This window comes from Callorhinus ursinus, unplaced genomic scaffold (assembly GCF_003265705.2).
Source record: "Callorhinus ursinus isolate GAN/ISIS: 27379988/994484 unplaced genomic scaffold, GSC_fseal_2.0 scaffold24, whole genome shotgun sequence".
Lineage (NCBI taxonomy): Eukaryota > Metazoa > Chordata > Mammalia > Carnivora > Otariidae > Callorhinus > Callorhinus ursinus.
In genome coordinates, this window is record NW_027397086.1 from 30,240,960 (window position 1) to 30,255,700 (window position 14,741).

Genomic DNA, 14,741 nt, shown 5'->3' on the forward strand with positions numbered 1-14,741 from the left:
AGCTCAGGGCTCTCAGCTTCCTTGGAAGGCTGATCCCTCCAGACCTTGAGCACTTACTGAACTCAGCAGAGTGGTCCCCTTCCCCCTGGAGCTTGGCGTGGTGGCCAGGGAAGGGCCTGGGCTCTCCCAGCATGGGGATCAGCCTATCTTGTCCATGTCCACCCAGTGCCGCCTACTGCTACCGGGGCTTCTGTGCCTGTGACTAGTCTGGCCCCTCGCTCTAACTCAACCGTTCCTCTGGAAGGTCCTCCTTCATCCTCCAGTCTGGGTGGGGTGTCCCTCAGCACTGGGGCTCATATGCCACAAGAGCCACGCTATCGCTGGGATTGGACATGACCTGCAGATCTCATCCTTGGGCCTGAGAACATTAACTGTCTTGAGTGTTGACACCACCTCTGGGGCACCCTGATGTGGGTCATCTGCTCCACGGGCCAAACCCCAGGGCTCCCTGTGATGGGAAGCTCCCTTCTTCCCAAGGCAGCCAAACAGCTGCCCTGCGCTCCCTGGGGCCTGCCCAGCACCCCCTGGTCTCTCCACTCACCAGGTAGACGGCATCTCGGGCTTCCACGGCTGCCAGGTGGCCCAGGGTCGTTTTGGTGGTGGTGATGGATGATGTTTTCCGGAGGAGAATCTTATTTTGGATGGTGACTTCAGTGGGTTTGATTCCTGGCCACTTCCTACAAATAAATATGCATGTCAAGGCGGACAGGCTTGTCATCATCATCAGTCACAGCGCACCTTCCAATCCCGGTGGAAGAGTTTAGCAGATCTTTTTTTTAAAAAAAAAAAAAAAGGTCACATCTGAAACATCTTCATTAAAAGGAAAACCCTACTGAGCATTTAACATTAAGCTTCTTCAAGTTCTTTTTTGTACTTTCACGCTGTTTAAATCCGTGTGCGTAGACGGTCTTGGCTTCTGCGTGGGGCGGGGGGCGCGGGGGGAGGAATGCCACACCTCTGGTTGTCTCCCTTTGCCAGGCCTGTTTCCTCAGCAGGGGGCCGGCCAGGAGGCAGGCACCCATTCCTAGCCCATTTTTCCTACTGGGCTGGGCAAATCACTGCCTTACTTCTTCCAGAGCCACATTCTTGGAGCCCACGGAACAAGCACTTTGACAGCTCACATGCAGTGGTTCACAGTGCCACTGGCAACTCGAGAATGTGCCCCATACTGGGATGGGCCTCCCTTTCTTTGCAGGCCCACCTTTGTGGGTCCTTAGCAAGGGAACTAATAGCTGCTGAGCCCTTGTTATGTGCCAGGAGCACTCTAAGGAAGATCTCGTTAAACTTTCTCTTTATAATACCACGGAAGTTGGGCTGCCATGCCCATTTCACAGGTGAGGAAACTGAGGCTTAGAACATAATGCCTTTCCGGGATACCTGGGTGGCTCAGCCATTAAGTGTCTGCCTTCGGCTCAGGTCATGATCCCAGGGTCCTGGGATCGAGCCCCGCATCGGGCTCCCTGCCTCGTGGGAGGCCTGCTTCTCCCTCTCCCACTCCCCCTGCTTTTGTTCCCTCTCTCACTGTCTCTCTTTCTGCCAAATAAATAAATAAATAAAATCTTAAAAAAAAAAAAAAAAAACATAATGCCTTTCCAAGGCTTCCAGGTGCCCCTAACCATTCCACTGCCCTGTGCTCCAGCAAACACGGCCATGGATGATACCCCTCAGTGCTCTCGGCTCTTACCTGCTCCCCCGTTCAATCAGGGGCTTTTCACTTTCTTCCTTCAGGGAAAGCCTAGCGAGTTTCCTCCGTATGAGGATTGATGTTTTCTGTTTGGGGGACTCCATCCCTGACAGGCAAAAGACAGGTTATGACCATGGCCTCACGCACAGTCTAAGATCGAGGGGATTTCCCCCTGACCTTACGTTTGGAGGGATGAGGACTTGCTCCCCTCCTCCCCACTTGGGAGTCTCCAGAGGGACGCGGAGCCCAGTCCCACAGAGAAGCTGAAAGCACCAGATCTGTAGGCCTGGGATGGAGGGGCGGCGGCCAGTGGCGGCAGGCAGGGGGCCTGGCTGAGCGATGGGAGGTATGGTTTAGGTGTTCTTCCCAGCTCCAAAGCCCAGGGCATGATGCTTTGACCTTCGCACAGCTTCCATGAGCCTCCAGGTAAGCTTTGGTGTAGACCAGCTCAGATGGGTTCTGAACGAAGAACTACCCCTGGGGCAAACACATTCAAAGTCCCTCTGATGTCTGGCTCACTGACCTGTCCTTTGATGTGCTTTCCTATGGGGTGAAAGCCAGCAGGGAAGGGCAACCCTGATCTGCCAGGGAGGGCAGGGCCAGGCCACTTGGCTCCGAAGCCTGAGTTACAGCAGGAAAGGCCTCCTTGGGGGCTGATACAGGGGGTCTTCCCAGCTCCACGGTTCCTTCCAAGGTACCAGGAGTACCTTCCCTGCTGGCTGCTCTGCCCATTCTCCCTAATCTCTAGCCCCGCTTCCCAAACAAGGCTCACACTGGCTGGAGAGACCTCCAGTACGGGAAAATAACCAGTGCCTCAACATCCATATACATGTTGACCCAAAAAGTCCACTTCTAGGAACCTATAGCCCCAGAATAGAGATATAAGGACGCAGATGCTCCCTTCAGCACAAGCACAGGAGTGAAAAACTGAAAATGGCCCAATGTTCGACAGCAGGAGACTAATTAATAAAGTATGACACACAGCAAGAGAAAATGCTCAAGAAGATGACTGACTGTCCTGGCCAACGTCCACCTGAGGGTGAATTAAGTTATAAAAGAGCACACACCCTATAACACCCCCCCGACACACATACTCAGGCCTGTGCCCAAAAGGAAAGGACTGGAAGGATGAACAGCAAATAGTAAGGGCACTCTATTCTGGGTGGAAAGACTGTGTTCTTTACTTCCTTTGTAACTGATAGTGAGTTTTTAATTTTACTATAAAAAATGTAGTGTCCTTGTAATGAAAGCTTTTTAAAATAAAAATATTTTAATTACTCACTAAGTTAGTGATAAATTGATAACATTTAATACATGATTCACATCTTTATATAGTAGCTTGTTAGGAATATCTGTCCAGTTTGTGGTTTGTCTTTCAATTTTTCGACATTTTTCTTTGTTTTTATTTTGGCCACAGAGGAGTGTCAGCCATTTCCTTAATGGCTTCTGGCTCTCATCTCATACTTAGGAAAGCTGCCTTTACCAAGATTATGAAAATATTTACTATTAGGGTTTTATTTTTTTACATATAATTTTTGACCCATTTGGGGATTTGCTTTTTTAATTAAAAAAAAAACCTTATTTTTAATGAAAACAAAGTCTTGTCAGTGGAGAATCTATTTTCATTCTGGTGGAATTGGGGGAAAAGCAGATGCCCGTGGCCCATCACCCTCCACCTCACCGACCCCTGGGGCCCAGGCAGAAGGCCGGTGGTATGACTTACTTGCAACCTGGACATCGTCGATGGTGACCACTTCATCCAACTGCAGCAGGAACTTCTCGGTGAAGGTGGCCAGGCTGGCTATGAAAAACCGGCCGTACTTCCTGGTGAATTCCTGGGGGAAACATGGGCAACCTGGTGTTGCAGGGAGAGGAGTCTGCCTCCAAAGGCAGGCTGAGGGAGGACTTGGGGAGCTAGCAGGTGAGATGAGACCAAAGTCATGTGTCGGCTATGTATGTCCAAGGTAAGTGGCATCTGGTCCTCAGCCAAGAGGCCTCTCCCAAGAGCTGACTGGGCTTGAAGATAGGAAATGATTCAGAAGTGGCAAAGGGATGCCCACAAACAATTCACTAAAGAGAAATAAATAGACATGGATCTCGAAAAAAGAAGTTCGCATTAGTAATTTTAGAGTAATTCATTTAGAAATCAAAAGATGCATGTTAAACCAGCCAATAATGATGAACCAACCCTATAACACCTGCCGACTTTCATGCCCCTCTTCGGCCAGGGCGCCAGGTAGGGGCCATGCTCAGCACTGTTGCTGGACTGTCAGTCGGGGGTGGGGGCGAAGGAGAGGCCTCTCTGGGGGCAGTGCAAGCCCTCAGCACCCAGACCTGGGAGTCCATGGCACCACTGACCTCGAGCTTCTCTTTGTTTGCCACAATCACAGTGTCTAAATCATCCTGCCTTTTCTCTTCCACTTGACACAGAGACTCCATTTCTTGGAAATGTGTGGGATGTCCAAGATTCAGATGGAGCTTCTGGGCATTTTCATCCTTCAATCGAACAATACAGAAATCAGTGGGGGTTTTGACCTGGTCTCTAGGTCAGGACCAAAATGTCATTGGCCCATGCCCTCTGCTAATAAAGGCCAGGGCCAGAATGATGCGTGCTCTGACCCAGGTGTGTGAAGGGCCATGGATGGGCAGAGAAGAGGCAGAGAAGACAAGATAGGGGCGAGGCTGCAGCTGATGCTGAGAGCTAGGGAATGGGAGAGCCAAGCAGCTGCCTCAGCACAACCAGGGCCTTAGTCCAGTAAGATTGATGGCATCCATGTCCCATGCCTCCAAGGACCAGGTAGACCATCATTGTTGATGTCAATGACCACACTCACACAGAAACGGCAAACCCACCAAGTAAGTCCAAAAAGAAACTTACTGAACACCTTCTATGAAGAAGGTATTTCTCCAACGCCCCATGCCCCTCGGACCCTGTCCAACAGTCCCAACCTGGCCAGTTCTGCCTATGCCTTGCCTCCATTTCTGAGCTCCCAGGGCCCTTGGTCCTGGAGAGGAAGGGCCAGTCTTGGGGCTCTCACCTTCCTTTCCTCCAGCTTCTCCTGATAATTCCGGAACCGTCCCCGGATCTCCTCGGCAGAGGCACAGAATCTTTTCCAGTGGTTTTCCTTGAAGTTCTCCATCACCAGCCAGCACACCTGGGGCAGCAGCTCCTCAAATCTCCTCAGCTGGGCCCGTAATTCTATAGGAATTGGAGGTGGGGGAGCCAGGGGAGGGGACAGAACAAAGCCAAGGTGCTGCAGTGATCGCTCCCACAAAGTCCCAAAGCAGTGTCCCAAAGAGAAAGACCTGGTCTACAACGTGGCAACAGCTATCTCATCAGAAGGGGTCGGGCAGTCAGAGCAGTACCGAAAATACTGGATTAAGCAAATTCAAAGTCAAAGGACTTCCCTTGAACACTCTGCAGGACTTCCCAGCTCATGAAAAGTTCAGTGAGTCTTGAAGTGTCTGTCCCATCTGTTATCCCTTCAAAGACTGCCTTGATTCTAGTCCCCTTCTGTCCCTCCGGACCCCTAAGTAGCTCTATGTTAGGCTTACCTTCTCATCCACATCCCTTTACCTCTCTCCCAGATTGTCATCGCTTTGTTTTTCTGCTTTGTATTTTGGATATTTTCTTGATAGTAAAGCCATTCATAATTTTAAATCTTCAACTATTTATTTTTCCAATTTAGAAGTTCTATGTGGTTCTCTTTCCTACCTACTTGGTCATTTTAATAGCCTCTCACTCCTTACTCATGTTTCCAGTATCCTTTTCTAATTAATTCTATTAAATACATGATTTTATATTCTGTGTCTGATATGTTCAATACCCAAAGTCTTTACTGATCTCATTCTGCTGTCTCACGCTTAAGGGGCCCATTTCCCTTGAGTGTGTGTGTGTGTGTGTGTGTGTGTGTGTGTGTGTGTGTGTTGTTTGTCCGTTTTTTACTGTGAGCTTTTATTTTGGGCATTTGATTTGTGAGAATCCTTAGAGGTCTGAACTGAAGGCGGGTTTTTTGTAGAGAGGATTTATAGTGTCTCCATTGATAAGCAGCTGGGCACCACTAACTCAAGATCATTTTAAGCTAAATTATCAGCTGGAAGTCTTTTGGATGATCCACAAAAACAAAGTCAAATTCAAGCGCAAAGCCTGTTTTATAGTTATGGATTCTTTTATTTTTTAAGATAAATTTTATGTATTTATTTGCCAGAGAGAGAGAGAGTGCGCACAAGCAGGGGTGAAGGGCAGAGGGAGACCCTGGACTCAATCCCGGAACCCTGGGATCACGACCTGAACCAGAGGCAGCTGCTTAACCAACTGAGCCACCCAGGTGTTCCAATAGTTGTGGATTCCTATTGGAGTTTTCCTTCTGCTTTCCCTAGTAGCAGGGTTTTTAATAAGACCATTTCCTTCTAGTCGCTGGTGGTGGTAGTGGTGCAGGAGCAGGGAGAGGGACTTGGTTTCTGTCCCATTTGTCCTACTCTGCAGCTGGAGCCCTGTGGGGTCCCAGTTTTCTGTGGCTGTGTCCTTCCAGACTTTCTACCTTGGGTGGTCTGGGGCTTTGTCTCCCGTTCCCAAGGCCCTGGAGGCCATGAAAACAAAGGCTCACCTGGGAGTCAGCAAAGGCCTTTGGGCAATGTGTTACTGTTCAGTTTCTCTCTTGGAGTTCCTATTTTCACCCAATTTGGGGCCTTTGTGTGTTTCTTACTTTACAGCTAGCTCATCAATACATTCAAAAGACTTTATCACAAAAATATTATATCCGATACTTTTAAATGTTTTCAGTGGGAAGGCTGGTCAGGATACTGGACTCCCACGCTGTAGGAAATGGAAGTCTCCATTTAATGGGAGCTGTGACTCTTACAGAGAAGAACATAATCTGCAGCATTTCCCAAACCCATGTGACCATAGAACATTTCTTTTGAGGAAGGTCATAAAGGATGGGATCCCAGAGTTCATGTGGGGAAATTCTGAGCTAAAGGAACAGTTTGAAGTCCAGTCGCTCTACTGTAACAGCAGTGAGACCCACTATGGGTGATTTTCCCTGGATGTGGCAGGTCTCTGTGACTGGCTGAATCCTCAGAAAAGCCTTATATGGTGAGTGTTGTCTTAATCTCCAGTGCACACACAAGGAAACTGAGGCTCACAGAAGTGAGGTGACTTGGTCAAGGTCATAAGGTGGGGAGATGGCAGCGCTGGGTCTTGACCCTATGTCTGGGTGTCCCCTGATCCTCTCCCTCTTCTACCCATGCTTCCCCTCAACCAACAAACAGGACTGTGATGGGCCCTCAGGCGTCCTGCCTTAGAAGCAGGAATAATTAGGACTTACAACTGCATACAACATGCATGGCTATAAACAAAGATGCAGAGGAATGTGGAGAGATGGGCAAAGGTGGGAGCTGGGTGTGTTTTCACAGCTTCTTTAAGGTCATTACAATAAGTGTGAATGGCACAATGTATTCTACCTGCCTGTTTTCATGTCCCTACTTTCCAGGAGCCTGTGCCTATCGGGGTCATCAGAGGCCAGCACAGGCCAGGCATACAGTAGGCACTTAACAAATACCCATGGAAAGTTTTCTTCAAACGGTCAAATACAGAGTTACCACATGACCCAGCGATTCCACTCCTAGTTATATACATCCAAGAGAAATGAAAATGTACATCCACAACAAAACTCGTGTGTGAATGTGTGTAGCAGCACTACTCACAGTAGCCAAAGGTGGAAACCACCGAATGAATGGATAGACAAACTGTGGTACGTGCACACAATGGAATGAGAATCGGCCATAAAGAGGAATGAAATAGGTGTCACCTGATACAACATGGATGAACCATGAAAACATTATGCAAAATGAAAGAAGCCAGTCACAAAAGACGACACGGTACATGGTTCCATTCATATGCAAGCCTGGAATAGGAAAATCTACAGAGGGAGAAAGTAGCTGAGTGGTGCTGAGGGCTGGGGCAGTGACAGAGGACAGGGGTTCCACACCTGACAGTGGTGATCATTGCCCAGGTCCGTGAGTATACTAAAATCCACTGAATTGTACACTTTACATGCGCGAATAGTATGGCATGTGAGTGTCTCAATAAAGCTCTCAAAAGTCATCTGGGCAATGAACAAAACATTCTTAATGATGCATATCACCAGATTTCTCAAGAAAAGTGATCTTTTTCAGCATTGTTATTTCTCCTAGTTAAATCCGATCAATGCTTTTACCTCATGCTAAGATGTCCGCTTTTCACAGGGAGGCTCCTGTGCCTCCCCTGGTGACCTCCAGGTCAGGAAGGCGTCCTCTGGGCTTTGAGGTCCAGGCTCTGCTCAGGTGGTGGCACGTGCCATGCCCCTGAACTGCCCGCCCGCCTGCCGCCCGCACCCACCTATGAGGCAGGAGTTATGGTACTCGTCTGTCTGCATGTGATACTCCAGGATCTTCTTGCAGATGTTCTCGGCACACTGGTCAAAGTTTTCGTACATGCAGTCAGGCCTGGTGATGGTGCGCTTCTCTCTGTGGTAGAACTCCTGCAGGAGAGGCTGACCATCACCACGGGGCTCTGGAGCATCACCGTGGTCCTACAACCTCCACCCTGTTCTCCACGCTGCCTAGCCCTTTCTCCTGATGGCCCCTCTGCCAGCCACACTCTTCCTACCCAACTGCCCTTTTCACCACTGTCATTATCCCAGTCACAAGGCATATGTGACCAAATGGCAAAACTCTATTGGTCCTTCAAGACCCAGATGGAATCTTATTTCAATGACTGGGTTGAGAACTTTCTATGATGCTTTCTATTAAGTGCCAAGCCAGGTAATAGGTAGGCCAAGGGCCACAGATATGGAAGACTCAGAGCCCCTGTTCTGAAGGATTTGCAGCCCAGTGGGAGGCTGACAGGAACATGCACAGACAGCCCTGTGTGGGGTGTGCTGGAACTGGGCACTGGGTAGCTCCCATTGGAGGCCCCCCAGGTGCCTGCTCCAGCAGCCTCACCCAGCTCCCTGTGGGGTCACCATGTCTGTTGCCCGTCTGCAGGATGCTGGCCTCCCAGCGACAGAGACTGGGCTTGTTGCTCTTGGCTCACCCAGTATCTGACCCACAGTGTCCAAGAGATGTGTGGTGGCTCAATAAATGGATAAATGAATGAATGAGGTTTAATTTTTAGGAAAACAGCACATGAGGTGACAGAAGCTAGGTAGCCGTGTTCGTGGGAGCTGGAATTCCTCAATTGCACCCATAAGGCCATTATCAGCAGAACAGAAGAGGCAGAGGCAGCTGCCGATGTGTGGCCAGCAGCCGGTCAAGGGACAGGCAGAGGTCTGTGGCTAGCGGCCCTCACCTCTACAACGTTCAACAGATGCTCATTGCTCTCCCAGAGGAGGGTCAGGATGATCCCTTTAAAATCCCTGCAACACACAAAAGACAGATCCCTAAGGGGCCTTATCTAATCACATGAAATGGTGTGGACAAAACCAAATGGGCAGAACATTCTGAGTGCACAGTGGCCCAGCCAGAATTGGACAGTTCCTGTGATGCCCAGGTGTATTCTCATCCGATATTTCTATTTGTCTAGTTTAATGCCTCTCCTATGTGACAATCTGGGTTTTGCCCCTTCCAAGAGTCTTTTCTTTCTTGGCCTCATCATTCCTTGTAGCTACTTGCTCCTGCCCCAGGATCTTCGCACACACTGATTCCTCCCCCCAAGAACACTGCTAACTTTCCTGTTGGTCACATTTTCTACTGCTCTTCCTCAGATCCCAGCTTGGTGGCAATTCCCGACCATCCTATTCCCATGCTTTCAGAGTGGTTCTCAGCCCTACAACACTCCCCACAGGGGGATTTGGGATTGACTTGTGTGACTGGCTGATTAACCTCTATCTCTCCCAGAAAAAAATGGTAAAGTTCACCTGGACACAGACTGTTGTATCTATTTTTGCTTACCATGGAACCCCCAGTCCCACTGCAGTATCTGCACTTGTCAGTGCCTCGGGATCAGTTGAAAGAAGAAAGAACAATTTCTTATAAATGTTAATCAGAAGAGCAAGCAGACTTCCTGTAGGACCAAACATCCTCCTTCTGGCACCTCTGGCCAGTAGGCTGACTGTGTGCACACCAGGGCTCTACTGAACAAATCTGCACAGATGCACTGGCTATTCCTGTCCAGCTAGGTCAACCTTCTCTATAGTAGGAATGAAATAAGGGACAGGTGTCTCAGAACCGCATGTAGCTGTGGGACACTTAATTTTGCACAATTTCTGTTAAGTGATGCAGCGACTGCTGTACACACATGTTGTTGGCCAATTTCTAAGATATATGCATATCGGTCACTTGATGTTTCATTTGAAAATGCACTCATCATAATTAAAGAAAATTAGAAATAGACTGAAGAGCAAAGGAAAAAAATGAAGGCTAACATTTTATGATATTTCCTTCTGCTGCTTTTAAAATCAGTTTGGAATTAGGTTCATGTATATTTTACATTCTGTTCACTTGCTAAGTATTCCCCCACATTAAGATATCTTTTTAAATGGCTGTGTAACATCACTGACTATACAAGCACCACGGTTTGCAATCTCCTATTTTTGGAATGTTAGGTTTTCCCATTTTTAACCAGGATAAAAAGTATTGCATGGCGTAGCTTTGTGCGAGTTCTCTCTTCTCGATAGGATGGTTTCCTCGGGAGAAACACCTAAGGTGGTGCACGACAGGCATAATTGTATGCCCTTTACTACCTTCCCAAACTGCTTTCTGGAAAGATCTTTTGCTGTTGGCCATGACAAAAACTCTTTTTGGCCAGCATTAGACAGACTCCTTTGTATGTGTTCACTATCCCTTCCTAAACAGTCCGCTGTGTGATTCATGCCACTGGCATGATTTGACTCAGGATAATGTGGAACCTCACTGGCTTCTCTGGGAAACTTCACGTCTCCCCAGACTGGCCCATCTAAGTCCTCTGCCTTCCCCTCACCTCTGCTCCTTGACTTCCTCCTCTCCCCACCTCCATCTCCCCTTCAATTTCCTGGTACCCTTCGACACAACCCCCTGCAAAGCCCCACCTCTGTCCACCCTGCAGGACATTTCTCTTCCCACTCCCGCCCTCACCTCCCACAATCCCTTGAACTCTAGGCCTCCCATCCCTCTCGGGGCTCTCAGGAGACCGGGGAACCCTAAAAACAAATGCCTGAGACTGAAAAGGAAAAAGGGCTAGTTGGAAATAGGTTGAGCATTTTAGCCACTCATATACACCCCAGAATTCAAAAACTCTTATCGAGTATACCTGTTTTCATGGCAATACAACTATTCACAGGAGTTCAGTAAGAATCCATCTTCCTTATAATGGGACATAACTGGAAGTGCTGCTATATAAGCAAGGCTTTGACTGGAATATCATATGGAGAAGGACACATAGAATCAGATATGACCAGACAATTTTAAGGAACTAAGGTCAACTGCATGGAGTCAATGCTTTTTACAAAGCCCTCTTGGAAAAAGCAGCCTGTACTTGGCTTACAGTGTTCCCAGCCTTACGGATGAGGAAGGAAGACCCCTTTCTGGCAAGCCCAGGAACCTAGGATACTGTGGGGCCCTCAAGAAGAGAGGGTTTCACCTAAATCTAGAGGGAGCGCAGGTGAACTCTGGCCTGGCTCCCTAGCCTCAAGGGGCTTTTGAAAGTCTAATCTGAAATTCTTTATGAGGAGTTCCAGCAACACAAACTTAAAGAGATCTTTGTGGTCAATTACCATTCTTACTGCACCTACAGAAAGAATCAGGTCAAATCTAAAGAGATCAGGCTTGTTTTGTAGCAAGCATCAGAAAGAGGGGTGATAGAAGTTTTATGCCTCAATGGAAAACCACAACACACTCTTGTGGGTTAGAAGATTCTAGTCCTGTTCACTGTCTTTGAGATTTCATTACCTACCTGTAAACTGGACTGGGATCTTGCCATCTTGCACAGTTTGTCAGTCCTTACCAAACTCTCAGTTCTTCTAGTTTCCTTCAATATCTGGCTACAACTCCCCCAGTTAATGTTTCCAAATTCTCTCCCACCCTGCTGACTCAAAGCCACTGAGAACTAAGCCTGGCTGCCTGGATCCTTATTGGGACTTTCTGTTGTTTATAGCTGGCTTTCCCTCCAAAATCTAATGAAGTCCAGCAAGCTGATGCTGGACGAAGGGCCACCATAATGCCTGGAGCTGCTCCTATGTGGGCCACTCAGGATGCTTCAAGCCCAACATCTAGAAAGCTTGACCAGCTACCCTACTACTCAGTCTCAACGGATGGTTCAGCTGGTCTTTAAGGAACAAAAGTTGACTGAATGAGAAATGAACTTATACTGGTCAAAGGAAAGAAGAATGTCTCTTCTTTCCTTGAATAAGAGGAGGGACTGACCATGACTCTCTGCTTGACCAAACTTTAGAGAGGCTCTTCTGAGCCTACTTCTTGACTGGGCCTCATCCGTGGGCACGGTCTTTGGCCTGCTGGGTCCTACGTGAACAAGATACTGTTAATTCAGTTTAGACACAACCTTCCACCCTCATGTTGGATCACCTTCACAATCCAATCACCATGGCCTGCCTGCAGCAAAAATCCTGCTAAGTAGGTTTAGCAAGAATCCTACTACCCTTGAATTTTCCATCCACTGACTTCCTCACTCTGCACATTAGCTATAGATCTTCTCTTGTCCTGAATGTATTCTGAGTTGAGTCCCACCTCTCCCCAGCTGGAACAGTCTTGACACCTATTGCAATAGTCCTGCATGAAGTCCTCCTCACTGTTTTAACAAGGATCAGAATAATTTTTCCCTTAACACCTCATACTGGCAGTGCTGGGAGGGACCATCTGCACCCTCCCATGATAAACTGGGAACTTCCTCTAAAGTCTATTTACATATTGGTTAATCTCAGGCAAAATATGTAATGGATTTCTTCCCCTTTCATTTGTTTGCATTCTAGTGAGAATTCGTGTTTTCTCCAAATGTTTGTCCCTAATTTTATTTCCTCCTTGCGTGTGGTCTCTTCCAATTCTCCCCTTACCCTACTGAGTGCTGGAAAGTTCCTTAACAATTTGCTGGGGGAAGGTGGGGAGGGAGAGGAGCCAATTTTTGCTTTGTTGGCCTTATTTACCACTATTGTGTCTTTGCTGGTTGTTACTAATTTTAATTGCAGTTTATCTCAGAGGAGTTTAAAAATTTATTTGCCAAATTTTCCATCTTTTTCCTTGTGATTTCATCTAGTGTTTCTTGGGGTGACAATCCTGTATACTCAAGGGAGGCCTGTGGGTGACTTGCTGGCTCCTCCCCACAGCTCCAAGAAGAGGATCCTCTTCTCCCCACAGTGCACAGAGAAGATGAAGGCTTGAGGAGAAGTCACTTAGCCAGAGTCCCATCGTGGGGGGCAAAACATCATCAGTCTGATTCCATTTTCTGACCAATTCACCACTGAGGTAGGCCAGGAAAGTCTCTCCCCTTTCAGAGATTTCATAAATGCTCGATCTATTTATTATTTTTTCTGTTAAGCCTGTGATTTTTTTTCACCACAAAAATACCATGATGCATCCATATGGTGGCTAACTATTATCAGTACAAAGGGATGAACTATTGATACGTGCAACAACTGGGGTGGATCTCAAGGGCATTATGTTGAGTGCAAAACGCCATTCTGAAAAGGTCATACACTGTATAAGACCATTTATAAGACATTCTTGAAGTGACAGAATGTTAGAGATGGAAAATGGATTAGTGGCTGCTCAGGGTTAGGGATGGTGAGGGAGGTGGGTAGGTATGGCTATGAAAGGATAGCATGAGTGACTGAACGGTTGGTGGTGATGGCACAGTTCTGTTTCTTGATTAGGGTGATGGTTATGTGAATATACACATGTGATAAAATGACAGAACTATACCAAATGAAAGAGACAGTCAAGGTTTTAATGATAAGGAATGTCTTTTTGTGTGGGGGACAAGGGAGCATCTAGCTGCTGACTTAGACCCAACTTCTAGGCGACCTGAAGTGAAAGCCACCCTTTTTTTGCAAAGTTCACAAAACCCAGAGATAAGACCAGTGGAGCAAAAAACACTGATAAGTAGGGGTGCTGTGATGGTGAGTTCCCTGATTAAGGGGGGGTGTGTGCATCCATTGTAGATTTTGACTTTCTCTGAGGGCTCCCAATTTTCTGAAGTTGAAATCTTGCTTGTTTGCTTGAGATGTAGCCATATTAAGTGGAACAGAGTTTGTTTGAATCAATGAAATAAAGGAAAAGTGGAATGGGGGAGATGAAGCATTAAAAAATTGAAAAAAAATACCAACACCCACAGAAAAAAAACCCCAACCTAAAAGGGGTATGCTGCCCAACTACCCCAAAAAGCTTAGCTTGGAAAATGAGAAATTTTGGTGAAAATGTCTTGCAGTGAATTTAGGTGAACTGGGATGAGACACATTGACCTTGACCCTTACCTATTCCCCACACCCACCTCTCCTTCTTATTTTCCCCCCAGTTGTGTCTGGTTCAGGCACCTGCTAACTGAGACAGTGGGTTAAAATAGAGTTAAAGGATAAGGTACCACTTACTCAGCTGGAGGCGGTGGCTTCTCCCCGAGCACCTGGTACTTTCTGTCCATTCGGTTGGGCTTGGAGTATCGTGTGATGCTGTGAGACACAGGCAAGTCAGTGCTCTGGAGGCTGGGGTGAGCGCACAGCTCTCCTGTGGCTGGAGGCTCTAGGCCTGCCTGTGGGACACTGTGACTCCCGTGTCTGGGGCAGAATCCTTCAAGATACTTCCCTGCTCCCCATCTGCTATGGAGACAACCTTATTGTGGGGGTGAAGTCCTTATCCCTAAAACCCACCCCAGGACCCTGAGAGGGAGGGAAGGGCCAGAAATTGTGCATCCTTGCTTCCCTGTGGTGAGGACCCAAAGAAAAACAGGTTGAGGTGCTTTTCAAATAAAAGGACACTATGCCCACACCCAAAGAACAAATAATCCAATCAAGAAATGGGCAGAAAACATGAACAGACATTTTTCCAAAGAAGACATCCAAATGGCCAACAGGCACATGAAAAAGTGCTCAACATC

General features: G+C 47.5%; 1 protein-coding gene across 2 annotated transcripts in view; it reads right to left on the reverse strand.

Moving 5' to 3' along the window:
• The window catches only part of CCDC180 (coiled-coil domain containing 180), a 62,734-nt gene that overhangs the window by 853 nt on the left and 47,140 nt on the right, over positions 1-14,741 (reverse strand). The window contains exons 31-38 of one of the 2 annotated variants that reach the window (XM_073876696.1): positions 14,239-14,316; positions 9,015-9,081; positions 8,064-8,205; positions 4,723-4,883; positions 4,043-4,180; positions 3,408-3,519; positions 1,685-1,790; positions 542-677 (exon numbers count right to left, since the gene is read on the reverse strand). In XM_073876696.1, the coding sequence (XP_073732797.1) occupies positions 542-677; positions 1,685-1,790; positions 3,408-3,519; positions 4,043-4,180; positions 4,723-4,883; positions 8,064-8,205; positions 9,015-9,081; positions 14,239-14,316 (940 nt within the window). Of the gene's footprint in view, positions 1-541; positions 678-1,684; positions 1,791-3,407; positions 3,520-4,042; positions 4,181-4,722; positions 4,884-8,063; positions 8,206-9,014; positions 9,082-14,238; positions 14,317-14,741 lie in introns of those variants that run through there. The other variant, XM_073876697.1, reaches the window with a different exon arrangement.